The sequence below is a fragment of the Perna viridis genome, chromosome 11 (assembly GCF_037379345.1).
Source record: "Perna viridis isolate PV_CMFRI_1.1 ecotype Kerala chromosome 11, ASM3737934v1, whole genome shotgun sequence".
In the NCBI taxonomy this organism is placed as follows: domain Eukaryota; kingdom Metazoa; phylum Mollusca; class Bivalvia; order Mytilida; family Mytilidae; genus Perna; species Perna viridis.
The window spans coordinates 7,144,979-7,172,556 of NC_142455.1; the positions used below are offsets into that span (position 1 = coordinate 7,144,979).

At 31.8% G+C, this 27,578-nt stretch overlaps 1 protein-coding gene across 9 annotated transcripts in view; it reads left to right on the forward strand.

Annotated features, from left to right (window-relative positions):
* Window positions 1–756: 756 nt before the first annotated feature.
* LOC148602792 (uncharacterized) overlaps window positions 757–27,578 on the forward strand; it is a 37,689-nt gene continuing 10,867 nt past the window's right edge. Inside the window, exons 1-14 of one of the 9 annotated variants that reach the window (XM_088554077.1) lie at window positions 757–891; window positions 3,049–3,169; window positions 3,903–3,994; window positions 5,060–5,111; window positions 5,804–5,878; window positions 7,091–7,264; window positions 8,192–8,233; window positions 10,163–10,219; window positions 12,920–13,054; window positions 14,466–14,507; window positions 15,521–15,665; window positions 17,202–17,260; window positions 20,111–20,176; window positions 27,005–27,034. In XM_088554077.1, coding sequence (XP_088410203.1) covers window positions 776–891; window positions 3,049–3,169; window positions 3,903–3,994; window positions 5,060–5,111; window positions 5,804–5,878; window positions 7,091–7,264; window positions 8,192–8,233; window positions 10,163–10,219; window positions 12,920–13,054; window positions 14,466–14,507; window positions 15,521–15,665; window positions 17,202–17,260; window positions 20,111–20,176; window positions 27,005–27,034 — 1,206 coding nt within the window. In that variant the 5' untranslated portion in view covers window positions 757–775. Of the gene's footprint in view, window positions 892–997; window positions 1,239–3,048; window positions 3,170–3,902; window positions 3,995–5,059; window positions 5,112–5,803; window positions 5,879–7,090; window positions 7,265–8,191; window positions 8,234–10,162; window positions 10,220–12,919; window positions 13,055–14,465; window positions 14,508–15,520; window positions 15,666–17,201; window positions 17,261–20,110; window positions 20,177–27,004; window positions 27,035–27,578 lie in introns of those variants that run through there. The other 8 variants (XM_088554073.1, XM_088554074.1, XM_088554076.1 and 5 more) reach the window with 8 other exon arrangements.

A 27,578-nucleotide genomic window follows, 5' to 3' on the forward strand; every position in this document is an offset into this window, starting at 1 on the left:
ATAGTCGGCGATTATATTTCTGTGCGAGTTTTCCGCCCATTTCACTTTTTCCAAGTTTTCTATTATGATGGATTTTATGGAAGAAACCCCGAAATAACCGATTCCCCTTCAGTTAGTTTATGATTTTCTACATTTATCTACTTACCCATGTATTTTTTTAAAAATTTTACCATACATATATTGAATGTCGTGAAATACAAATAACGCAAATCACTCGAAGATGAATCTGTATTTATATGTATTAAAATAGTTTGACTTTTCTTATCAGTTTTTTTTCATTTCATAATTGATTTAGGTTCCTTCTTTTCTTTTTGTGTATGGGAGTGGCATTAATGTCATGTACTAGTTTGTTATATATCTTAAACAAAAGTGGGTTCCAATATATATGCGACGGAACTCTCTGAACCCGCAAATTATGTTTAATCTTATATCTGAAAACAGTTTTTTTTCGAAATACAGTCAGTTTTGTCGTTTTGATAACTTATATAAATTTTCGTTTTTATCATTTAATAATTCTGTTGACACAGGGAGTGCAATATAAAGTCCCTTGTTGGCACCATTATCACACCCCAACTAAAACAATAGTGAACAAAGGGAAAAATGAAACTGAAATTTTACTCACATTAATCAAATCTAACTACCTGCACTTTTTGAGGTGTGTATTTAAAAATTAACACAAAATTAATTCGTCAGCCAAAAGGACAGAGTAAAATGTGACGAATTGAACAAACTAACAAGAGCGGATACAGCGCCGTCTACATTGTTGATAGCAACAATGGCGCTGGTTACTTCCAGCTCGCAAATTGATCGGTTTTCAGTGGCTGCAAATGAATTACAAGACCACATTGTGGATATATACGGGACCAGGGAAAATGAAATGGATCTATTCAGGTTATAAGTTGAATGTTTTGTCAATTTAACCCTGAATTCATAGTAATTTACTCCGATATTTCACGCACCTGTCTCGATTTCCAATAAATAATATGACATTTTATTTTACCGCACAACTGCACGTGCGGTTTCGTTGTCACCTGACATACAGTTCAAAAGATCAACATGGAGAACATGGATGAAACATACATGTCAATGTTCAAAACTATGAGAACATTTCAAAATAAGACACCACTTGATATTGAGGCCCTTATTGAAGCTGCTGGGATTCCGCGTTTTAAATCTATTGGTATTCAGGTTGGGGTAGTGAAAACATTTTCAGCCTCAACCATCACAAATGACAAAGAGTGAGTTGAGTTTTTCCAATCATTTATTTAAGCAAGCACTAAACTATGTTACAGGTGCTACTGAAACTCTCCAAAAGAAATGAAAGTTTCAGAAACAGTCTGAGTGGGACTGTCCATAGTGCAGACTGCTTTGATCTGCCTTTTCACATATTTGCTTTATTTATAACTGTTTATTGATGACACAAACTGTTATGACAGTCTTCTACGTCATGATTTCTCATTTCATACAATGATACATAATATGTGTACTTACATGTATACAATGTATATGTACAATGTACAGCACCCTTAAAATATTTCATATCATATTTGATGTAAAAACTTAACTAAAAGGTAGGGAGGTAACATTCTATTGGTGCATTGGTACATCACAACTTTTTCAGTTACAATCTGGAAACAGATAGAAGAACCATTTTTGCTGTTCCATTTCAATTTCTCTATTACATTGAAAATAATTTAGAACTACTTTGGTTATCTAAATAAATAGCGGGTACAGGTTGATGGATTCTAATTAATTGTCTGACATAGAGAGAGTAACATTTCCTGTGGTAAATACTAATAACATCACTTCCTGTCAGATGTTGCAAGCAAGCACTTGATACGACAAGCTTTACAATATATTTAGGAAAATAATACATGTGTGGCCTTGAGCTGACATTTTTCATTCCGGGGGTTTTGTTGTCTTTTGGACATATTTATGATATCATTCTCATTTTTTTGACTATTTGAAAGCAAGACGTTAAGCATTTTCAGAGAAAGACATCAAAACACAAGGACAATTTTTACTGGTGTATGCCTTTATCATTTGTTAAAACTGACCATCACACAAGGCTTATGATAGATGTCCAACTGGAATACATGTAGGTATCGAACAGGCCAGCAGAAATGGGTCAGGGAAGTAAATTCAAGGTGAAAGTAGCCTTTTAATTGATTTGAAATTAAAAAACGCAATTCAAAAACAAAGAAAAAGAAAATTATTATTTACAGTAGGACTATCTAGATAGGGTGCGCTGAATTATCTAAAAAAAATGGACAACTGTTTAACTGTCATATCTGGCCCCATTCAGCTATTGTCCTTTTTTTAATGATTTTACAAATGTAAGAAAAATGTGTGATGCTTACAGTGATTTTGTTACCCTTATATTGCAGCTGAATATTGGCTGTTTCCCGTTGAGACTTTTCCCAAAATGTTGAAAAACATTTTTCACAAAAGGGAAGAAAATTCCCAATTGCCAGGCATAATTTTTTGAAAACCAGGTAAAGAATTTAGGGAAATGTTCCTTGACACATGATTTCTTGGCCTGGTACTTTATTCACTTCTTGGGAATGTTTTTTTTCGTCAAGGTATAACCTAATGAATATTGGGAGTAATAATTTGTCTGTTTGGTATCAGTTTTTCAGGTCCGGATCAGCATATGATGTGTTTCTGTCCCGGTACCATTTATCCCAATACGACAAAAATTTCCCAAAATAAAGGGTTGGGGTTGCTTTTAAAACAAGGAACAAAATCACTGGCTTAGTTTTAGGCTGTGGCTAACTCATTGCTGACTACAATTACAACAAAATCTTCTAGTCAAAACTTTATCACTATTGTGTTGGCTCATGCTATAAGTTACTGTAGTGAAGCTTACTAGAACTACAATGTAATGGAGATACATGTATCTGAAAATAAACCAGCTTAACAAATATCAGTCCCACCTGGTCCTGAATTTTGATACTACATGTACATGTATATGTACTTCATATATACATATAGCACATATTTCTGCTATTTGAATTATTTTGAGATGGTGTTTTTTTTTTATTGTAGACCATCTTTGGCTGATCAGCACAAAGTTGGATTTTTTACATTGGACAGATGTTCTCAGACAGATGTCACTGAGGTTGTTGAACTCAAGGACATGACAGAAGTCTTACAACTTCTGTTAAAGGTATTCATATACAATACAATGATTTTTAAAAGCCTTAGAAAAAAGATATCTCTGTCCACACCACAGAAAATATAATGGTTTTAAAACTAATCAAGACTTACCGGTACATGTACTCTACCTAATTATCATTTTGACATTTTGATGGATTAATCATTCTAGAGACTTCTGTTTCACTCGTGTGAGTTCTAATATTACATATGTATAATAAGTTATGCAGTCAGTAGATCCGTGGTTCCCCTTTTGTTGGTAAATTTGGTTAATTTTGTTAAAATTTGAGCGAAAAATGAGCAAATAAAAGCCTGGAAACCCCTCTCAGAATCTTTGGATTGATCCCTATGGCTATGCAGTTATGTTTTATATATCTTAAACCAATGCTTCATATTTTTCATTGGTCAAGTAATGCACAAGAATTTAGAAATTTGAAAAGTGGAAAAACTTTGAAATACTTAAATTATCTTAACACTGGGATTGGGAATTGGTAGTTCACACAGTAGACATTAAAAGACAAAATGATCACATTATTGCAATCCCAATCTACAAAGTAAAATGTATTGACTACATAAATACCAGTTGAATCACAATTCTTGGATAAATAATTTTTTCTTATGTCATGAAAATTGCCTGTTTAAGATTGACTGGAAGTTTGGGCATTAATTTGTGTCCGTTTTGAGGTTTTTCAAATATTCTCTGGGGGTAAGTGTTTGTTACAGCATTAACTATTTCAATGTTGTAGGATGTCCATAAAATGAAGAGAGATATAAACCTTACGAAGAGTGTAATGCAGGCAGATTATGAAGCTAAAGTTCAAGAAAAGGCAACAGAGCTGTAAGTATGATTGTGCCTTAGAGTGGGGCTATATTGCAATCAACCTGTCGTTCAGTCATAATACACTTTTCTCTAACATTTCTCAGTGCAATCAATCTGTTGGTCCGTCATAATACACTTTTCTGTAACATTTCTCAGTACAATCAACCTGTAGGTCCATCCTTTACACTTTTCTCTAACATTTCTCAGTGCAATCAACCTGTCGGTCCGTCATAATACACTTTTCTCAAACATTTCTCAGCTTCTATTGGGGAGATATTTGGTACAATGCTATAGTATGATGACTTGTACTATGCCTCCCTTTATCAAGTTCTTTGCATATCTACATTTTGTCAGAAATGATTGAGTTGGGATGTTCTTAGCAAGATGAAGCGTGCAATGTCGTGTTTTCTTCAATTATAATGAAAAGTATGTGAAGAGAGGGAGGGAAATTATATAGGACATTGAATTGTTGACATATAATGGAGATAATGAGTCATGGATAAAGAGCAACACATCGATGTGTTCAGACTATTGCTGACTTTAGAAATTGAAAGAAATATCTGCAAACTGTAGGCACCAACCATTTTTAATATTACCAAGAGGGTACATGGGATTTCCATGCTCGATAAAATATTTTTTTTCAGATCTTCGAAAACTTAAATTAATAAAGCAGAATATTTTTGTTCTGAAACACTTTAATTATTTCTCAGGTTATTTGATCTGCACCGTGTGTTTTAGGTTATTTCCTCACAGACAGAAAAAATATGACAGTTGTAATTCCGAAAGAGATAAATGAAATGACATAATTGTTTAAGGGTGTTAGCCTAGGTTAAGGGACATAACTCATGAAATCAGTGATATGTTTGTATCATATTCAATTTCACCAAAGCCTCTCAAGTTTTCATTTGAAACAGAATGAAATCAGTCCAAGTTACTTTGATGCTTACATGAGATTGATGTAAAATTGATGAATACAATGAATACAAACGTTCCAATGATTTTTAAGAGTTGTGCCCAAAACCTTAGGTCTACCTCCTTAACATTTTACAATCATCTAACAGTTGATTTGATGAAATTTTACAGATACTGTAGAATCAATGAGAAAGTGGCTGAGCTAGAGAGAATACATCAGGATGTAAGTGCAAAGGGGAGAGAACTCTTCCTTCTGAAAATGAGTAAAATGCATGTGTAAAATGATCAATAAGTTATATATTATATTACTTAATCTTTTTTTATCTGATTTCTTGTTTTTTGTTGTTGTAAATATGAAAGGATATTTAAGTACATATATATGCTTAACATTGTGAAACAGTCTTCTAGGATTCCATGTTCTTGTCACCTGGAGTTGATACATATTCATGTGGAAAATGTTATTTTCAATCAGAAGTAGAAACTTTGAATTTCACAAAGTATTTGTTAATTTTGGAAAGGAAACTTTACTTGTACACCAGTAATTTTTCATTTGGAGTTTTCCCTTGGTCAGTATGGGAATCCCAAATTTTAAAAAATCTTAGAAAACTGTAAATGGTTTTACTTCCATAAAACTGATTTCTTATGTAAGTGGAAGTTCCAGACTTCAACCTGGATAATATCTAATTAAACTTAGTCATTTGCATAATGTTTTTCCAACACAGTCATGCATGCTTATATATATTATACATATATGTACACACACCATACTTTAGAACAGAACATATTGTGTATACATTTGTAAAATGAGATACCAAGAAAAGAATACATTTATTTGGAACAATTTAAAGAAAAGTGATATTGTGTTGAAATTAAAAGACACCAGTTAATTATTTAATAATTGTTGATTTTCTATAGAGAGTCTCGACAGTAAGGAAAGCATTCAAACAACAACTGGCTGATGCTGTTTCAAGATTAGCAGTATTGTACAATGTAAGTTATTTCCCTTAGAAGTGTGTTTTTTTTTTTTTTTTTATAAATATTGAGTTATTTCCCCTTCAACAAGATTGAAAGACATGGAGAACAGTATTATTTCAACTAAGACAGTTAAGTGTAGTTCTAGCTAAGAACAATACAGAGGCTGATAATTAGTGATATATACAGAATAATGGTAGTTTTGAAGTCAAGGGACAGTAAATATTGCATGGAGCCGATAGGACAAGATATGATAGTCTGCCTAGACATTCAGAAGTGACATTATTCTGTTTATTGTAAATTGTATCAGTTGTTTTCATTGGAAATTTTTGTACTGACTGACACCCATAAAAAAAGAAAAACCTTGATTTTGAATTTCTTGTCAGTCATCACTAGTATTGTATTGGCTGGCTGCAATACATAAGATAATACTTACCTCAACCTTCAAAACTGGCGATGTGTATATCTTTTGTACGAAACAATTTTAATGACAACATTTCAGGAGAAATACTATAAAATGTTCTGAAGAGTAAAATTGATGAAAGTTGGGTTCAGTAATTATTCAGCATTAATTAGCTGTATATAGTCCTGTAGAAGATGTTGGGGGAAATTTGTTCCTACGTTCCTATTATGAATAAACATCTCTTCATGAGACAATACTTCAGTGATAGTAGTTAGATGTATAACTGTCTATATTCCCTATGTCAAAGAATTGGAAAACCATTAGAATGAATGTTTTACTTTATTTATCTCGTATTCTTTTGTCATGTGACATATTGCGGTAAAATCTGTCTAAAATGAACTTCTCTTGATCTTTAGAATGAGTTATGTTTAGGTGTTAGGTTTACCTAGGTAAAAATATATTAAATTGATATAAAAGGAAGTGTCTGGTGTAGACAGGTTTTGGGATCATTAAGAATTTGGTTTAGACAGGTTTTTGGATCATTAAGGCCTTTGGTTTAGACAGGTTTTGGGATCGTGAAGGTGTTTGGTTTAGACAGGTTTTTGGATCATCAATGGTTTGGTTTAGACAGGTTTTTGGATTATCAAGGGTTTGGTTTAGACAGGCTTTTGGATTATCAAGGGTTTGGTTTAGAAGGCTTTTAGATTATCAAGGGTTTGGTTTAGACAGGTTTTTGGATCATTTAGGGTTTGGTTTTGACAGGTTTTGGGATCATTTAGGGTTTGGTTTTGACAGGTTTCATTGTAATTTCTTGTTTTTCTTTGTAGAGAAACCTGGAGAGTAAAATAAACCGTGAGAAACAGAAGCAGGCAGGGGACCAGACTAAACAAGACGAGAAATATCAGGAGCTGCAGCAGACCATTCAGCAGAACCAGAATGTTATAGCCATGTTAAAGATGCAGCTCGCTCAATATCAACAGAGTAAAATGGATCTTGAGAGTGTATGTATTGGTAAAACTAGTGTCAGCTTTATCTTATATCCTGACTTAGAGTAATTTGCAAATATTCCATAAATTTTATAAGCAAAATTTGAGAAGGAAACCACTTCATACATTATTGACTAGATCTTGTATTTGCACAACAAAGAGTACATACAACATGCTGAATACATAGTTCAGTTTCATTTATTACTTCTTCAGATTTCACATGAAGAGAACAAATTAGGATTGGATATAAATGTCAAATTGTATATGATTGTACACAAATAGCTATCTAATAGCATTTTGATTAGGTTTCAAGAAATTATTTTTTAATTGTTGATTTTTGCCCATGCTTTGCATTAGTTGGCTAAGGTAAATGCATATTTAGGACACACATTGCTTGAGAGTTAGGCGAATCACAATTAGTACATGCAATTAGAAATGTAGATGTTTTTCATTGTGACCATGCTTTTTAGAATAAGGAATTTTGTTATCTGATAGAGATACATTAGACTATTTACAGAAAAATAACAAAAATTAGGACTATATAGAAATGCTTGCAGTAATTTAGTGTGGTCTTTGTAAGAATCAGGCAAAATGGGAAAAAATTGTATACATACATCATACATCTTAATAACTCTGATCATACAAAATAATTTTAACCATAGAAGTTTTCTCTGTAGAGTTATTAATCGTTTGAATATTAATTGCAGGGCATTTCAATGAAATTATAACTCCCTTTACCAATATTTAATTACCATTTTATGGAAAACCTTGTCTTTATTCTGTGTTTTTATATGGCACAAATAGTTAAGCTACACTATCCAAGTGGTGGAGTATTTCTACCATGTTTAACCAAAGTTCTGCCTGATTCTTACAGAGACTGACACTATAGAGGAACTAGTTGAATCAGTCTGAAATATAATAATAGTTTCCCTACTTTATTAGCAAGCAGCAATTCAAGCAGAAATAAATATGGCATTAGGAGAGGTATACACAAATTCATCTCATAAATATTCATTATTGTATCTGTACTGACTGTAGCTCCAATATTGCTTTTTAAAAAATATGTAGGATTATTTAACAGCATAATAGATGTACTAAAATTTTTACTTTTGTTACAATAAGTACTGAGAATCAACAGATATTTAATTTGATTTATTTTCATTCTCTTTGGGTCATCTTAAAAAAAAGTTATCATTAGGAAAACATATGTTTCTAACAGATATTCTTTTCAACACACAAAAAATAGTCAATTAACACATTTTTATAGATAAAAGATTTTAATGCTTGCTTTGTACCTTGTATTTTATTTTGAATACAGGCCTGTCAAGTCTCATGCATTTTGTGTGAGACTTACACATTTAGAAGCTGATTTGGCCACATTGTTCTTTGATCTATTGTTTTTTTCTTTTGATCTTTTAAACTTTTGCCAAATTTCTTCCATTTGCATTTTTTAAAACTTGACAGCCCTGTGGATACATTATGAATACTGCTGAAACCCAATATTTGCCCATCACTTGCATTCCCACATTAAAGTTTGCTGATGTTCTAATCCCATTAGGCCATCCTTTAAAAATATTTGTTTGCTATTGCCAGTGTCTTCACAAAAATCTGTGTATTGCATAGGTAGATGTTGAAATCCTTGTTTTAATGAACAGAATGCATAAAATGCCAAAATTAGAAAAGAATATTAACCATAAAATGTCAGTTTGATAAAAAGATTAAAAAGATCCTCGACATTTTTCTGGTATGGTGGCAACAGCAAACAAATGGAATTTTAATTAAGGCCTTAATTGTCAATCACAAGTATAGCCACATTCAAGTTTGTTGTGACTCATTGGTAGATATACTGTATGATATTTTCTAGTTACAGCGAGTTGTCTAGTTAACTTCAGGGGATAGAATTTGTCTTCCTTTGATTAAATGACAATCACTTGATGAACTTCCATAGGTAGTTTACAAGACAATTTACAAAGAAATTAAAATTTATATCAAACGTAAAGTAAGAATACCATATGGAGGTTTTTTGGGCAGTTGTAAAATTTTGCGATTTTGAAGGAAAAAGGTATACAAAAAATTTTGGCATTTCTAATTTTGATGAAGGATAAATGGTGCACTAAGTATTTAAGCCCATGGTAAATATTTTGCAGAATTTATTTTGGCATTTTTAAACAGACCACTAGAATATGCCAAAATAAGGTTCTCACAAAAATTGACTGCTAAATGGTACCTATGCAGTGTTAGAAAGTATAAATCTCCTTCTTAAATTTCCAGTTCAATACTTAAGACCAACTCTGTTCTGTGGAGATAACTATACTACTTGCTATAATTGTCAGCTGGTTTTATTTTTTTCATTTAAAATAAATTTATCTATAGGAACAAATGTGTAAGAGACTAAAAGACGTCATCACAGCGAATCAAAACATCCCTATCAATGAATGAATTCTTGTTTTTGAAAAAAAATGTGTGGTTTAGTTAATTTTTTTCATTAAGTATGTTTTCAATCAAGTTTAAGAAGCAGAAAATGATTTTTATCTAAAAGTCAATTATTTTAGTGTTTTGTTGTCAAAATTATTTTCTCTTTTTAAGGAATATAGTTAAAGGATGTATATACTCATTTATGTGGTTCAATAATAGTTCATTTCTATTGTAAATATTCGAAAGATAAGAAAAAATTTAAACAAGATAGTTTTTTTTTTGTAGATCTTAAATTTTCAGTGTTATATACATGTGCGGATGACTTCAGTTAGCTATATTTTAGATTTAAATTGTGCAGTTACAATGGATTGAATACCTACTTCTGAATCAGCTTGTTTTTCTGAATAGAAATGAATTACCACTAATGCTTTACTTCTTTTTCTTACATAGCATTTAGTTTATCATTTGCTTTTATGTATAAATTTATATTTTATTTAGTCGCCTTCGCCTTCAGAGAGACCATCTAATACTACTCCAGCTTCGATACAATCTCCGGTAAATCAGAATAGAGTTTTGGTTGAACTGACGTGTGTCTTATCTAATACACCCATATTTACTGTCTATTGACATGTCAATACACCAGGCCTAAAAATAAATTCTGTGTTTCCAAATATCAATGCCATTGATTTTTTTCTCTGCTGACCCTAGTATATTTATGGCATGGCCTCACTTCCAAAAAAAAAGTCATGCAGAGCAAACTATTTACCATTAAATTGGGAGAATTGATCCAAGGAATATACAAATGAAAAAAAATATAATGAAAATCTGCCTATATACCTTCATATTTAATAGAATATTACAAGAAACACAGAATTATTTTTTCAGGCCTAATATAACCTATCTTTCAGGTACACCTGCATGCAATTACTACCAAAACACCTGTATACAAAGTAACATATATCATCTTAGGACAAACGGTTGGATTCCAAAATATCTCAATATTTGTTCTACTATAATGCCTAGAAGAAATGCATTATTTAATTAATGTTAAAAAATGATTATAAATTATTTTTTATGCTTAACCATGCCTTTTCTGTAACATGTTTCAAAATCATGTTTCTGTCTCATTTAATGGAAACTTTAGAATATAAAAATGATAAAGTAGCATGTTTACAGCTAGTAATAGAGTTATCTTCAGGGAATAGTGTTAATCTTCCCTTTATTAAATGACAATCACCTGATGAACTCTTAAGGTAATTTGCTGGACATTTGACACAGAAATTAAAATTTTCTATCAAACAGATTAAAGTACCTTTTAATATGAAATGATAGAAAGTATCTCTTTGTCAATTATCCAGTTCACTACTTAAGGCAGTTTATCAGATGATTGTCATTCAATCAAGTAGATACAAACTCAGTTCCATGAAGTTAACTATATATTATATTGTAAGATTAATGTGTCAGATATAAAGTCTGAAAGTGAAGACAAAATCGTTTTACATGTGAAATAAAGATTTACTTCCACTGGCAATTTTTTTTAAATCACTGCTACCTATACAAACCCTAGTCAGTTATTCTGTTCAGGGAACCAGTAGTCGTGTAATTATTGACATGGTGAACTTACGATTGTAGGTTATACTAAGTTGTGTTTTCCTGTTTATATACATATATAGATATATGTCTTTTACTAACAAAACATTCTTTTTTTCTTGGAAAAATGCTTGCCTTACATTTTGTGATTTCAATTTATTAGCACATCACAGATTTAATTTTGTGTAAATTTATCCAGTTGAATATCTCTACTGGTAACTCTTAAGTTAAAGTTTTTGGGATTTTGGAAAGCCTTAGGAGGTCAAATAAGTAAAAATGATTTTTGAATTATATTTTTTCAACTTGTTCTAGCTATTTCTTGTGTTATTTCTACAAATGATATTATGAAAAATGGAATATAACTTTATCAGAACTAAAATGTTTCTTTGTATTTGAAAAAAAGTAAAGTTTCAGGAACATTTTCCCCTGAAAAAAAAAAAAGACCAATTTAGACGTGTGACAAATAACAATATATATTGAGTGTACCAGTATGATATTACAGCGAATAATATGGTTATCTTCAGGGAATAGAGTTGGTCTTCCCTTGTTTAAATGACAATCACCTGATGGATCTCTTAAGGTAATTAATTGAACAATGGACAACTTTTTGAAATTTCATAGGTATTAGAATCTAAGTTTGATATAAAGTAGAAATCGCTTTGTCAAATGTCCAGATAATTACCTAAGGAAGTTTATGTTTGGTAATGGTAATTTAATCAAGGAAAGATAAACTCTATTCCCTGAAGTGAACTATGTTACTTGCTGTAAAAAAGGGTATGAAATGATCTGTATTAAACATATCTTTTGCGCTTTTTTCGGGTATATAATAAAGAATTATAAAGGTTGCAATTTGACAAAATCATTTGGGATGAATTATAAAAGGTTGCAATTTAACGAAATCATTTGGAAAGGTGAAAGTTGATAATATCTACCTGTAATGAGTAGTAACGGAACTTTAAAATAATGAGAAGCTTTTCTTTTCATCAATGTATTTTCTGGTCAGAATATGTATGCATCTCCTGAATTTACAGTCATGTAGTAAATTCGTTGTGACAACACACTGTATATTTTTTGGCAGGTGACTTAAGCTTGATATATAAATGTACATTTTATCAACAAAAAGGTTCTTTCTATTTTCATGCTAACCAGTAAGATTTTTATAGGTGGGAAATATTTCTTAAATAATATTTGATATTAAATGTAAAACACTTTCACATTTGGTTCATTGGTTATGAATGGCAAGCTAACTCACAGTCTACTACAGTGATAGATACATAGATGCCACCATTTTTTGTAACAGTTTTTCTATCAGTTTTATGGTGTAATGTTGTTGTTACCAGTCACGTTTATTACAATTAATTTTGATGAAAAGTGACAGATTAATTTTCAAGTTACATGTCTTAATAAAAATATCAAAAATTTAAGTGCAGCAGAAAGTTTTATTATTTTCTTTACTCCATCATACACTTATTAAAAGTTTTTGATTAACAGTTCTGCAGTTTATTTAAATTTACATAATTCATGATTTGTGTTTCACATTTTTCACATTTCAAAAGACAATTTTTTTATTCACATTTTGAATGAATTTGTTTCACATTTTTAATGAATTTTCTCATATTTCTACACTTAACTTGTTTCATTCATGACTAATCTTCTTTCTTTTAGAGTTCACCACAAAAACCTAAATCACCGGCACTTCCGCCACCACCACCACCAACCTTGCCTCCTCCTGCCCCTCCAAAGGAGGAGGCCCCCACCAAGAAATCTAAAAAATCTAAACCTCCCCCACCAGAACCAGTGGTAAGAAGAATGATGTGAACTAACACTGTGTTGTTTGAATGGTGCTATGATATAGGGATTTGTATGGATTGTGTAGGACTTGTAACTTTTGTAAATTGTCACTGTAAAATTTGTGATAAGCTGCACAGATGGTTTGGGACAATATTGTCATATGGAAATGGATGGCCAGGGGTTTCATTATTTTTTTGCAATTCAGGTCCTTTTCTTTTGTAGGGGTACTTTTAGTCATTTTCTTTTTAAATCGATATGGTATGACATTTTAAATTTCTAGAGGTACCTTTCAGTAGCTTAGAAGGGTAAAAGTACCTGCTACCGCCTCTTAATGGAAGGCCTGGGATGGTTATTTACAACTATCAAAACATTTGATGAAAATTTATTTGTGACTAGAATTTTGGTTGTAGACACATGGATGATTTATGCTAGGATTGTAGCCCGTCACTTGTCACCCCAAGATCCTCTAACACACATATTATCCATTTGAACATTAACGGCACATTTTGTGTTCCATATTGTTGTGTTTTTAACAATGGTTGTGGAATAGTAACATCTGTACAAGATATTTAAATTTTCATAAGTGGATTTATGTTTTGGAACAGATAATTCTGCATCATGATATTGTGTCTTAAAAGAGCAGAATTTTAGAATGGAGATAGTTCAGAGGTGGATCCAATGGCAGGGTTCTGGAGGTTGGAACCAACCTTTTTATTGAAAAAGTTTGTAAAATTCATGTTCAGATTGGGCAAAAAAGGACAAATAATAGTTCTGGCTCTTATTTTTTCTGGACCCTTCTTTTTTCATAATATCTGGATCCAGTTTTGTTCTGTAGAAATGTTGAGGTTTGATATTGAAAGTTATTATTTGCATGTACTCGTAACACAGTGTGGACATATATTATCTAAACTAATATGAAATATGTACAATTTTTTATGTATAAATACAATAACTCTTTTTATCAATTCTTTATGACTCATCTACATAATAGATATGAAATATTTGTGCAATTTTTTATACTAACATAGGAAATGTCATATTTCCATGAAATTTTATATTTCATTCAGTTTCAGCATTTCCATATTAGCATTAATCAGTTTTGAGTTATCTCCCCTGCAGATCAGATATGAAAAAAAACCAATTTATTGCTAAGATTCTTTAGAAATAAAAAAAAAAACCTATATGAAGGCATACAATGTAGGTGTAGTTACTGAAATAATGAAATGTAAAACATTTGATTAAATGTGTAATAGTTAAAGGTTTTTGTGAACATATAAGAATGTACATGTAGTATATTGTATGAAATATTCTAAAGAGGCTTTCAGAGGTAGAATGTATATATTATTCTTGGTTAAATAGAATCAATGAAGTTTGTGTTGCTCTTTGAATAATATTTCACAGCTTAATGTTGTGATTTCAGAGAGAAAGGAGTTTTCCTAAGGCTATAACCCCCGAGACGAAGGTATCTCGCTGGTAAAGGGAATCGCTCTCCAAATACTAAACATCTAAAGGTTTCATTTAATGGATAATGGATACAAAGAAAGATTAAAAATAAGATAAAAAAAATTTTTGTTTTACAAAACATTGCTTTTATATTAAAGCAATGTTTTGTAAAACAAAAATATATGGCTTCTCCTTTTTTGACTATTGGCTTTGCTTATTTCAAGTATTAAACAGATTTTTTTTTTTTATTCTAAGTATGTTATTGAATTCTTATCTCTAAGTGGGGAAATTTTTACCCATATTTTAGTAGAGAACAAAAGACTCTTGATAATTTCAGATATAAATGAGACCTTTTCTTTTGTTGTTCAAATATATGATGACTTTTTCTAACACGCTCCGTTTTCTTTACAGGGATACAATGTCAGTCATTTATTCCTACTTTGTTTTCATATTTCAGCTCATCTTAAACTCCATCTTTAAACAGTTGTACACATGTCCCTGTTATGTCTATATACACTCTATCAGACTGGTTTTTCATACTTGTATTTCATATTGCTATTTCATGTACTTATTTAACCAAAAAATTCATTTGAACTTGTTGTCAATGTGTGATTGCTGCTCTTCAGTTGACCATTTTGAGTTATATATATGCAGAATGTTAAATGTGTGTTTTCATTTTTAAATCAAGAAATTAGCGTTTCATATTTTTAGATTAAAAATTAGAGAGTTGATTGTTTCCATTGGCTAGATAGGTAAAGTTTCAGGTCTAATAACGTCTTTTCACTGTAAAAGATACATGATTTTTTTTTAAATTTCATAAATTAATATCAGATTCTCCTATGAAGCTTCGTTTGAGATTTCTGAAATTTTACTGGTAAATCAATGTTTTTGTTGAAAGTTCATAGAAATACACATTAGGTAAGCTGAGCGTTATATGGAGTAGGGTGAGTACGGTAATCTTATCAATAGCCAGGTATTACTTGGTTACCTTGAACTAATAGAAGGTTGTGACTGTATTACTGTACATTGCAGATCGAATCTGTGTCTATGAGGACACCATCCCCACAGTTTAACCAAGAGTTAGAGGACTTGAGAGTAGAGGTCGAGGACTTGAATGTCAAGGTCAACAACTTACAGGACATGGTTGATTCTAAGGATGACGAAAATAAGAAATTAGGTTAGTTTTTTTTTATACCCAACTCAATTAGTGGGTAGTAAATATGTCAGAATCACCTGGTCTATCCATCATTCCAAATTTCAACGTAATTAATTTCACTCCCAATTGATGGATTCATTTCAAATTTGGTATGTGGCTTTATATCGATGGGGCATACATTGTAAGTTTAACGGGAGAGCATGATTTGACTCGCAAAATTATACTCTGCCACCGAGGATCGAACGCTAGACCGCTTGGTGACGAGCCAGCAACAAACTAATCCTGCTAAAGAATTAATCCTTTAGCAAAGTCAATTAACTGGCCATTTAAATCTGCCAATGCAGGTAGGCCATCCTGCCACATAAGAAATTTTTGTTGGTGGCTGGTATCAGCTTTCTGTTTGAGTGGGGTATACCTAGCAAGAAAACATGTGCAACTTCATGTTTCTATCTATGGTATAGTCTTCACTTACAGACAAAACTCATCATCAGTATTGCAACAAACCAGCAAGATGTGTTCTGGTGCTACTTTCTTGTACCTGTGAAACAATCAATTATGACTGAAAACATTGAAATCAACGATAATGTAATGTAGTCTGAGATTCAAGGAATATAGAGAAATATAGTGCTACTTTTCTTCTGTCTTACACCCCATGCAGGTCCGGGTGTCAAAAGAATAGGCCTGCAGCAGTGCTAAGCTTGTCGTAAAAGGCGACTACGGGGGCTAGGGCACTCTGCCCATAGAGCAACTGGGATGTGTGCCCCAGTTGGTGGAATGGGGTACCCCTGGCGTGTTACATGCTGCGGTTGTCAGGCTATAATACGGAAAGCCTGACCGCAAACCATAGTGGTGCATCGTGTTGGGAAAGATGCCACGTTCCTCGCACGTTAAAGAACCCTACTGTGGTATTCTCCCGGAGTAGGAACCATAGTGCTCTGCCACAGGAGGCTAAATTGCCCGACCCTACCCACCTCTCCCTATTTCCAGTGGCAATCAAAATTTGTCGACCCCATTGTCCTTGTGTCCCATTCCTTTTTCATTTCATCATCATTTCATGTTCATCGTCTGAATATAGCTGAAATATTGCTGCTTGGACGTTAAACCCCAACAAACAAACAAACTTCTGTCTTACATAATTTTTTGAAAGATTTATGAATACAGTAAAACCTGTCTAAACCAAACCCAAACTTCTCCAAAAACCTGTCTGAAGCAGGCACTTTTTAAAGTCCATTCATATCAATTTAAATGGACTGAACCTTGATAAAACGATTTAACACCTGTCTATACTGAACCAATTTTAAAATATGAAGGGGTTCAGTTTAGACAGGTTTCACTTTACTGTCACATTCTTGATTAATTGTACATGTATTTGCACACACTTCTGCTTGTGATGAGGAATATCTGAGATTTGATACCAATCTCTTGTTTGTTCTATGCAGAACTTTAATAACCACCCAGCACTATCATTTTAAGAGAAGACTTCATAATTTGGTAAAACTTTTGTCCTATTCCTTTTGTGAAGTTTATAATAAAATTGTGGTAAATTATCATTTGTAGAGAACCAGATACAGACACTTAATGACGAGCTTGATCAGGAAAAGAACAAAGCTGATAAGGTATATTAAATGGGGAGGTCAATATTTATAAGGAGGGGCAGTATACAGTGATCAATTTGTTTTAGGTTGTGATGAAATAGCTTTCAGTTAATAGCTGTCTGAATTTCCATGATTATTTATTTATTGATGTGATGGATTGTGTATTTTGTATTTGTATTTTATTTATTAAATTTGGATACATATTTAGGGCACTTGTCAGATAATTTTTTTTTCATTTTTTTGTTAGGGCTGTTAGTTTATAATCTACATTTAAAAAAACAAGTTAAGAACTTAACCAACTCTATGGTAAATAGAAGTATTGAAATGTCTCATGTCTTAACAAAATTTAACTTCAAAATGCAGATTTTTAATACCGTGGCACAACTATAGTTAATTCGGTACAAATTATTTTGCTTTTTGTTGTCAAACCAAGAATTCAAATTCTCAATAAAATGTTTAACTTCCATTTGAAAAAGGTAATAAAACCAAATAAAATTGAGACAAGTTACAAAATTGAATCCGATGGTCACATGACAAAAATAACAGTGAAATAGTTTAAAACATCAACCCATATGAAATTGTAACACTGCCATTGGTAGAGGTGATTCATGGTGCAGAAAAGAACAGCCTAACCATCAATGCCTTTTCAATATACATACACCATGTTTTAATGTAACTGCAAACATGTACAATGTAGTCCTTTTTGCATACAAATCTGTATTTTTGAAAAAAAAAGACATACATACAACTCCCACTTAAATCAATGAAATCAAGAAAAATAACTCTTGCGAAGTTCCATTTTCCTGTACAGTGATTTTTATCTCATAATAACAAACTAAGACTGTTTATGTGGTCTGTAGTTGCTTTTGAAAAAGAAATTTTATAAAAAATGAATTTTTAAATTTTTTGACATGCATGAATCCCCTCCTGTCTGATATTTATTAATATTCTTACTTAAATAAGGAAATAATAGTTATACCTAATATACTTTACAAGCTAAGCAAAGAGAGAAAGAAGGTAATCACATCTATGGCCTATTTTAGGGTTATTATTTTGAAGCTTTATGCTGTTAGTAGAATTGCATTGTAGACTCTATAATTTACAATGTATGGTCTGAGTATCAGTTTTTAGTTGTTTTTTTTTTCTAAAAGCCCATTTTAGGGTTATTATTTTTAGCTTTATGCTGTTAGTTGACATTGTAGTGTATGGTCCGAATATTAGTTTTATAATTGTTTTTCTCTTGTGCAAAATGTAATATCTCTCTAATGTTATGTTGTTATGGCTGTAGAAATCTGACAATACTATATATGTAGACAAAGTAGTCTGGTAATAGTTTAAAAATGATGGGACTTAAGGAGGTAGACCTAGGGTAAGGGACATAACTCTTGAAGTCAGTGATATGTTTGTATCAAATTCAATTTCACCAAAGCCTTTTAAGCTTTCCATTGAAATAGAATAAAATCAGTCCAAGTTACTTAGATGCTTACATGATATTGATGTAAAATGGTGAATGCAAACTTTCCAATGATTTGTAAGAGTTGTGTCCCTTATCCTAGGTCTACCTCCATAAGTAATTACGAAACTAGACAGATCCTTTGATTTTAAGGGCTGTTCCATTAAAAGATATAAAGTACTTGGAGATTAGGCACTTTATCATATTGATAGCAATGTTTTGTCGAATGTTCCCAGTGTAATAAATTTTGATAATTCTTACTGTGAAATAAATTTGTAAATTTCTCTCTCAGACATTCTCCTGCCAAAATGTCACAACTTTGATATCAATCCGCCAATCACAAAATTTCAAATTCATGTTGAAAATATCAATAAAATATGAAGAAAATCTATATAATAAATAGGATAATCAACAAGTTATCATGAATAACCAAAATATGATCACTCATGCCAAGAACGCATGTAGATTTAACTCGTGCGCAGTACAAGTTCTGCTTGCTTGTTAAATTTAGGCATTCTTCAGCACTCACTTTAATATTTTGGTTATTCACTCCTTCCAATTCATTATCCTATTACTATCACCAAGGGAGCCACCCATAGAAGTTCTTTTGCTGATTTGTGTTAAACTTTATATCTTTCAAGAGACCTGAACACCCACCCACTTACAAGGAATAAAAGTGCCTTTCTTCCATCCCTCATATGTTTTACTGGAACAGCCCTTACGTTGCAGACTAAATTTTATCCCTCCATTATTGGGTTAGTACCAATGTAATGTTCATAAAATTATGATGTAAAAGAAAGCAAGAATTTTCCTGTATCAAAAGAGGATGACTTTACAACATATTCCAAAGTGCCCTAACAAAACAACCATTAATAGTTCAAAGAGTTATTTCCTTATAATTTAAACTTTTTAATTTATTCCATTCTTATCATTTCAGTAAATCACAAAACATTATCCATCTTTTCAGAAAACATGAGATTGTTATCACTAATGGGTTAACAATTTTTGGAAACAAAATTTGCATGCCCTATATAGGCCAAAATAAAAAACATCCTAGATTCTCATCCCCTCCTGACCCGATTTTTTCACCCTCACCGAAACATTTGATTTAGATTTTTGTTTGGTCAATTTCTATTAAATTGACAGCATTTTTTACTGAAATTGATAAAAAATAGAGTATAAAATACATCCTCCTGTCCCTAATTTTAGAAAAATTGTTGGATGAGAGTCTAGGATTTGTTTCAATGATGGTTATATGGACACACTTTTTTTGTAAATCACAATATGTGAACATTATATTATGTTCCATCAGTGCTTTATAAAAACTATATGATGTACACTTAGTGTAAATTGGTTAAAAAAAGGTTTAACTTTCCTTATTTTCTAGTAAAGTGATTTTGTCATTGTATCTCTTACAGATGGCTAAAGAACTTGACAATACAAAGAAGGCTGCTGAAGCTGACAAGGCCTCATCAGAGAAACTGGTAGGTGGACACACCATAGCTGTTTATCTTTATGAGAATAATGGGCTAATGATGTCATTTAGAAAATGGTTGGAAATATTATTTAAAAATACAAACAAACAAACAAGGCCATTTTATGTGCCTGTCTGAAAAACTAATTTGTTTTTTTCTCATCTATTCTATGATAGATTAAGAAAAGAAACAACTTCTCAGGTTTATTTTGTTTCCATGGTAACAGTTTAAACTTTTAATCAATTAAAATCATCAATAAAATGTAAGCAAGAAATATATGATATGGTTTCTAAAGAGAATTTGCCAGTACATTGTAATGATGCCTTCCCGATTAAAGATGAGTTCTGTGATTAAGTCATTAACTTGAGGAGGTAGACTTAGGGTAAGGGACATAACTCATGAAATCAATAATATGTATCATAACCATTTTCACTAATGCCTATCAAGCTCTCATTTGAAACAGTATGAAATCAGTCCAATTTACTTTGTTGCTTACATAAGGTTGATGTAAATTGCTGAATACATACATTTGAATGATTTCTAAGAGTTATGTCTCTTACCCTAGGTCTTCCTCCTTTAATTGAGTTGTGTATTCTAGATTTAGTCTCACTGATAAGTTTGTACAATATGCTGCACAATTGTGATTTTTTTAACCTATATGCAAGTAAGAATTGAAATTCCGTATTTTTAAAGTTCTTTTTTGCTCTTGTTTAAATGAATATTGATCATATATCAGTTCAGAAATCTTATCAATGGCATTTTTGTTTCCTAAACCTTTAGCAAAGACAATTGGTAATTATTTATGAATGTGATGTGTTTCTAACATAGGTTGTCTCCCTTATTTAACAATGTCTAACATTGTCATACTATATTTTGATTTATCAGAATCTAGTTAAAAATTGTTTCTAGTTGTCTTGATGTAGAAGAATTTTAATTATTGATAAACTGACCATATTAAGTGTTTCTTTTATTTAGATTCTTAGAATGATTGATCTATGATGTTTTAAGTTAAATCTTAACCAAATTCAAACTTGTATTTTCAAAAGAACCTTTTGTGTTAACTGCTGGGTAGTCAATGAGCTTGTGTGACATATACTTCCCCGAGGAAGGCTTGGGGTAGAACAAATAAATTTACTTGGCGGAAGTGCATATTAAGCATGCTCATCGACTACCTTAGAGATAGCCCAAAAAGGTCTATTGTTTAAGTAGTGTACGAAGCTATAGCCTAGCTGATTTGAAATAGTAAACACAAATCATTGTGGTGATAATTTTAATAATAATAAGTATGACTTCTCATGTACTATGAAAAAGTTGGTATGTTTTCAGAACTTCTTAATGAGCTTTATTGAAGAAGTTTAATTATGAATTTAATTATTCATAGAGTTCAGTTAATTATGTCTTTAATTATTCCTAGAGTTCAATTAATTATGTCTTTAATTATTCCTAGAGTTCAAATATGGTAATATTTATGTATGATTGATTTGTAGTGAAGTTGTTTTTTCACTTGTTTGTTGTTCAATAGGGAAAATGTAAAAAAAAAATGTGTTAATGTAAATTTTCCATGGGGAAGTTTCATGCTCTACAAATTTTGAAAACCATTAATTTACGATTAATTAAAAACTACAAAATTTTGAAACCCTTAAAACTTTCCTCTCAGCCCATTTTTGGTATCAGTAATTCCCTAGGTCATTAATGGAGGAGGAAACATTTTTTATTGAACAATTTTGAATTATGAGCCATTATAAACATTTTAGGAAGACCAAATTTTACAGGTATGAATTATGAAGACCCTTAAATGTTACTTAATGTACCCTCTCCTGTAAACCAATATCCACCTTTTGGTATAAGAATGTTACTCAGAAATGCATAGTAATATGTAGATCGTAAAATTCTAGGATTTTTCGTGGCATTGATTATTTTATATCCATAACATTTCATCAACCCTAACATTCAACTAACATGCATGTACATTTTTCTAATATTACTGATCAGTTTTTCTCCGAGTTGTAATGGAATATGCAATAAGAAAATTGTTGCTTAACGTAATGCCAATGTCCAATCTGTAGTCTACAGTTGCTGAAATGATGTCATAATGCTTATGTATTACTTGTTCTCTATGATTCGGTCATTTTTATCTACTTCTTGGACAGCTAGATATTTACAATATCACACCATGGATGATGTACTATGAAAGCTCTTTAATTCATGGATACCAATTTTCATGGGTTACGGAAGAAACACAAGTTCGTGGATTCTTAAATTCATGGTTTTGATGTTTTTTGTATACACATCAATGGGAATTGACTTTTCTTTGGGAACCATATTTCATGGTTTGACTAACCCAGGAAAACCACAAAAATTGGTACCCTACAAACAGTAGTACTTTCACAGTATTTAACTAATGATATGAAAAGTTTGCTGATGTGATTGGTTGTTGTGTGATTGTGTATCATTTTCTATGAAACCTGATTGGTCAAAAGCAATGTTGTGATGTTTCTATCGTTGTCCTTCTTGGTGATGTCGGAGACAGACTACCACTAAAATTGCTGCCATGACAGATGCCGAATGTCAAGCAACCAAAATATTTCAAAGGAATCATAGAGAAATGGGTTTTATAACAGCTGAAAGTTGAATATTGCAAAATAATTAACTCAAATTATTTATCTTCAACATCAAAACGAACTCGCCAAGGCTTGTTTTTTATGATGTTTAAATTAGATAACTCGAGATGATATTTTTGGATCTTCAACTTTCAATCATTATGAAACTTATAATATTTTTTTTACATATTGTTTCATACTAATATTTCATGGTGTAACTAGTGGATAATTTTAGTGCAAATGTATTAATATTCATTATTTTCATCTTATCTTAAACCAAATAGCCTTAAAAAGCAAAATTCTCATGAACAGTATTGCACATATACATGTAATAATATGAACTAAAAGACTGTTATAATGTTGAGTTACAGCCATTTGTTCTCAAAGCGCTATTGTCTGTAAAATAGGTTGAGTTACTGGCCCTTGTTTCCAAAGCTTTTTCATATTTATTGTGTGTAAGGTAGGTTGACTGACTTCCCTTTGTTTCCAAAAGAAAGGTTAAGTGTTTACCCCTTATTTCCAAAGCTAAATAATTGTGTAAGATAGGTTGAGTTACTGCCCTTTGTTAACAAAAGAAAGGTTAAGTTATTACCCCTTATTTCCAAAGCTATATTGTGTAAGATAGGTTGAGTTACTGCCCTTTGCTTCCAAAGCTACGTTTCTGTTAAAAGGTTTATTTGTTGCACTTCGTTTCAAAAGCATTTTCATGTATAAGGTAGGTTGAGTTACTGCCCTTTGACCATTTCTGTAGAACTGATAATGCATACCAGTTTGTATGGATTCCCCTTAGACTTTTGTTAGTGTTTGTGGGCTTTACAGTTTTGGTTATAACAATATAGGTGTTTTTGTGGCATTAGTGGTAGTAAGGACATTAAGAGCTTGAAATTCCTGCTCCTTGACTATAATTTAAAGGTCTGCTGGTCCTTTTCTTAAAAAATGAGACATTACTTTAACTTAAAGGTCTACTGGTCCTTGTTTTTTTAAAATGATTTGATGTTGAGAATCTAAGCTATTCCTGTATTTCTTAAACCTGGTTTATTGATCATACCATTTCCAAAGGTTTATTGTCTAAAATATATAGTAATTGCCCATTGACTGCTTTCAAAGCTATATTGTGTGGTATAATAGGCTGAGTTACTGTACTTTAGCTGTTTTCTTAAGTATTTTTGTATGTCAGGTATAGCTATTGCCTTTTGACTTTCCAAAAGTTTTGGCTGTAAGAAAGGTTGAGTAACTGTCCTTTGAATGTTTCCAAAGCTATTTTGCCAGTAAGAGAGGTTGAGTAACTGCCCTTTCATTTTTGCCTGTAAGAGAGATTTACGTAGTAACTTATCTTTTGACTTTTTCCTGTAAGAGAGGTTGAGTTACAACCCTTTGACTGTTTCCAAAGCTTTTTTGCCTGTATGAAAGTTTTAGTGACTGCCTTTAGACTGTTTCCAAAGCTTTTTTGCCTGTATGAAAGTTTTAGTGACTGCCCTTTGACTGTTTCCAAAGCTTTTTTCCCTGTAAGAAAGTTGAGTAACTGCCCTTTGACTGTTTCCAAAGCTTTTTTGCCTGTAAGAGAGGTCGAGTAACTGTCCTTTGACTGTTTCAAAAGCTTTTTTGTCTGAAAGAAAGGTTGTTGAGTAACTTGACTGATTGTATAGCTTTTATAGTATTTTAAGAAATATCTGCTTAACATTTTACGTCTTTGTTAAAACATAACTTGTTTGATGTTTGAATGGATAGAGAGACTTGTAGTGATGCTGAAAGTGGTAAACATAAATCCAAAGTTCAGTCAGAAACAAAGGTCTATATTATTTGTAAATGTAACAATGGATTAAATCTTTAAGTTGGCAAATGTTGCTCATTTCAATATGAAGTTGATGATTTGTTTGTTTTTTTTTATAGTCGAGACTTTAATATGAAATATTTTGCTAAGGAATATACTGGATGCTTTTTTTTATATTTAACTTTCTATTTATGTTTGCTAAATCATTTGTTGAATAGACCAAGTCTTTATCATAGACTATTAGATTGATATTAATCTGTTTCAACTTATTGTTATTTCAGACAGATGGAGTAAGTCTTCCACCCTCCCCCTTTTTATATATAATGCATGCCTAATCAGAAACTGAGTGTATAGATTTATATATGCAGAGCTTCTAATTCTTAAATAATCAGAATACTTCAGTAACATATTGTTTTTTTTTAAGACTGGCATTGTAGAAGCTTCAATGCCTCTGTTCTACAGTACCTGAACCGATCCGTGCAACAAAAAATGCGATCGGTCATCGATCACCGATCAGTTTGCGGTCAGTCATCGATCCGTCCAACCGGTCCATTAAACTGGTGATTGCATCACGTGACCACAGAGCAGTCAATGTATTTTACTGTTATTTTTTTCTCTGTTAATTTTACACATATTTACATATATGTAATAATGTAATAGATTTAAACATCAATTTATACTTTTATTTTACATTTCTTTTATTTTTAACAGATATTACGCCATTTTTTATAATAAAACTGTGATTAGATCGGTCACCGGTCATCAGTCATCCATCTGTCAGCGATCAATCAGTCAGTGGTCATCGATCCCTCAAATCGTTGCACGGATTGGTTCAAGGGCTGTATTGTCAAACATAGGGACGGAGCATCTGCCCCCCCCATAGGCAAGGTCTTTTTTATGTAGGGGGTCTGAAATAACAGTGGCTCAAAATTATTCTGTCAAAAATTACTTAATTACTGTGATTGAACATTAAATGCAAGCGCAAAGCAGCGTTTTACGAGGTTGTGCATATTATAATTGGTCAAGATGTCCCCTTATCAACATTGCAGTGCGTCATCAGCAAAATTGTGGTTGTTTAAACTACACGAGTTGCACACCAGACACTATCAGAAGTCTTCACGTATTTCCATTGGTCGTGACATCAACAATAACAATATTGCGGTGCGCATCGTCATCAAAGTTTTTAGCTCCGTCCCTCATAGGCAAAGCTTAAAATCATATCAGTTGATGTTCATACAAGAAAACTTTCTTCAATTCTCTTCTTTTTATCTCATGTGTAATTATTAATTGCATGAATTGAAGTGAACTACTAGAGTTAAATAGAACTAACTGTCTCTCAGTAAAATATGTCGTAATCCAGTAACTGCATGTTGTATGGTTCTAGGATTGTGATGGCATGAAAATCATGTTGTATATAGCAGTTGTTTCATTTACAGCTAGTGACATAGTAATCTTCATGGAATAGAGTTTTCTTACCTTGATTAAATGATCATTTCCTGATGAACTTCCTTAGGTAGTTACCTGGACAATTGATAAGGAGATTTAAACTGTCTGTCATTTAATAGGTATTTTTGTCCAAGATTGATAGAAATTTTAAATTCCTGTCTAAATTCTCCAATTAATTACATAACGAGGTAGACCTAGGGTAAGGGACACAACTCTTACAAATTATTGGAATGTTTGTATTCACCATTTTACATCAATCTCATGTAAGCATGAAAGTACATTTGACTGATTTCATTCTGTTCCAAAGAAAAGCTTGAAAGGCTTTGGTGAAATTGAATATGATACAAACATATCACTGATTTCAAGAGTTATATCCCTTACCCTAGGTCTACCTTTTCAAGGCAAATCATCAGGTAAAAGTCATTCAATTAAGGGAAAACCAACTCTATACCCTGAAGTTAACTATGTTACTTGCTATTATAATTTGACCCAAACATTAGAAACTTTCATGATGTAAAAGCATTGAATGTTCCTTAGAAGAATTCTGAACAAACGGATGAGCAAAAATCAAGCTGAAGCCAAATCACACACTAAAACATTTATGACTTATGGCATATCATACATAAGTTTTATGAATGCCACAAGAATTCAAAAAACAATTGATCCACTGAAAACAGACACGATAAGAAACAAGTACTCGGATTATAGTTTTTTGGTTCTTCTGTTTGTGAATATTTTATTGCTCCAAAAAGAACTAATGTTTTATTACATTTAATATTTTATCGCAATTATTGCTATTTCCCTATTTGAAAATCTTCACTTTTTGAAAATAACATTTTTTTATTACATAAATACTAAGTTGCACATTTATTTTTATTTTCTTCTTCTTTTTCTTCCCAGTCTTTTTCAGCTGAAAAGATCTTGCTTCAACATGAAGTATGAGTTGTAGATTTAGAAAATAGGGGGGTGCACATGTTTATTATTAGTTAGATTATGAATGCTTTTTATAATTTCTCACAGAAATTTAAGGACATAAGACAGTTTACTAAAGTAAGACATACAGTTTGTGTGAAAGATGGCGGTGGAATCACCATGAAATAGGGAGGATCGATTGTCTCCCTTTTATATTGATTTTTTTGTACTTAAGCATATTATAGAACCCTTTGCTTTTGGTAATGTGTAAGTTAGGTGGCACATTTGAACAATTTATAATCATGGTGCAGATTTGATATGAAATTTTTACTTTGCACTCACATACTCAGAATACAAGGAATCCTGACAATGTACGATACAGTGAAACTTATCTAAACCAAACCCACTGAAAACTCTCAAAACCTGTCTAAACCAAACTGTGAAAACTCTCAAAACCTGTCTCAACCGAACTGTGAAAACTCCCAAAATCTGTCTAAACCCAACCGTGAAAACTCCCAAAATTTGTCTAAACCAGACCTTGAAAACTCATTATCTGTCTAAATTCAACAAACCCTGAAAACTCTGATTAAACCAGAAACTTTTGAAAGTCCTTTTACATTAATATGAATTTATTTTGAAAATTGGTAAACTGGACACCTGTCTAAACTATCCAATTTTAAAG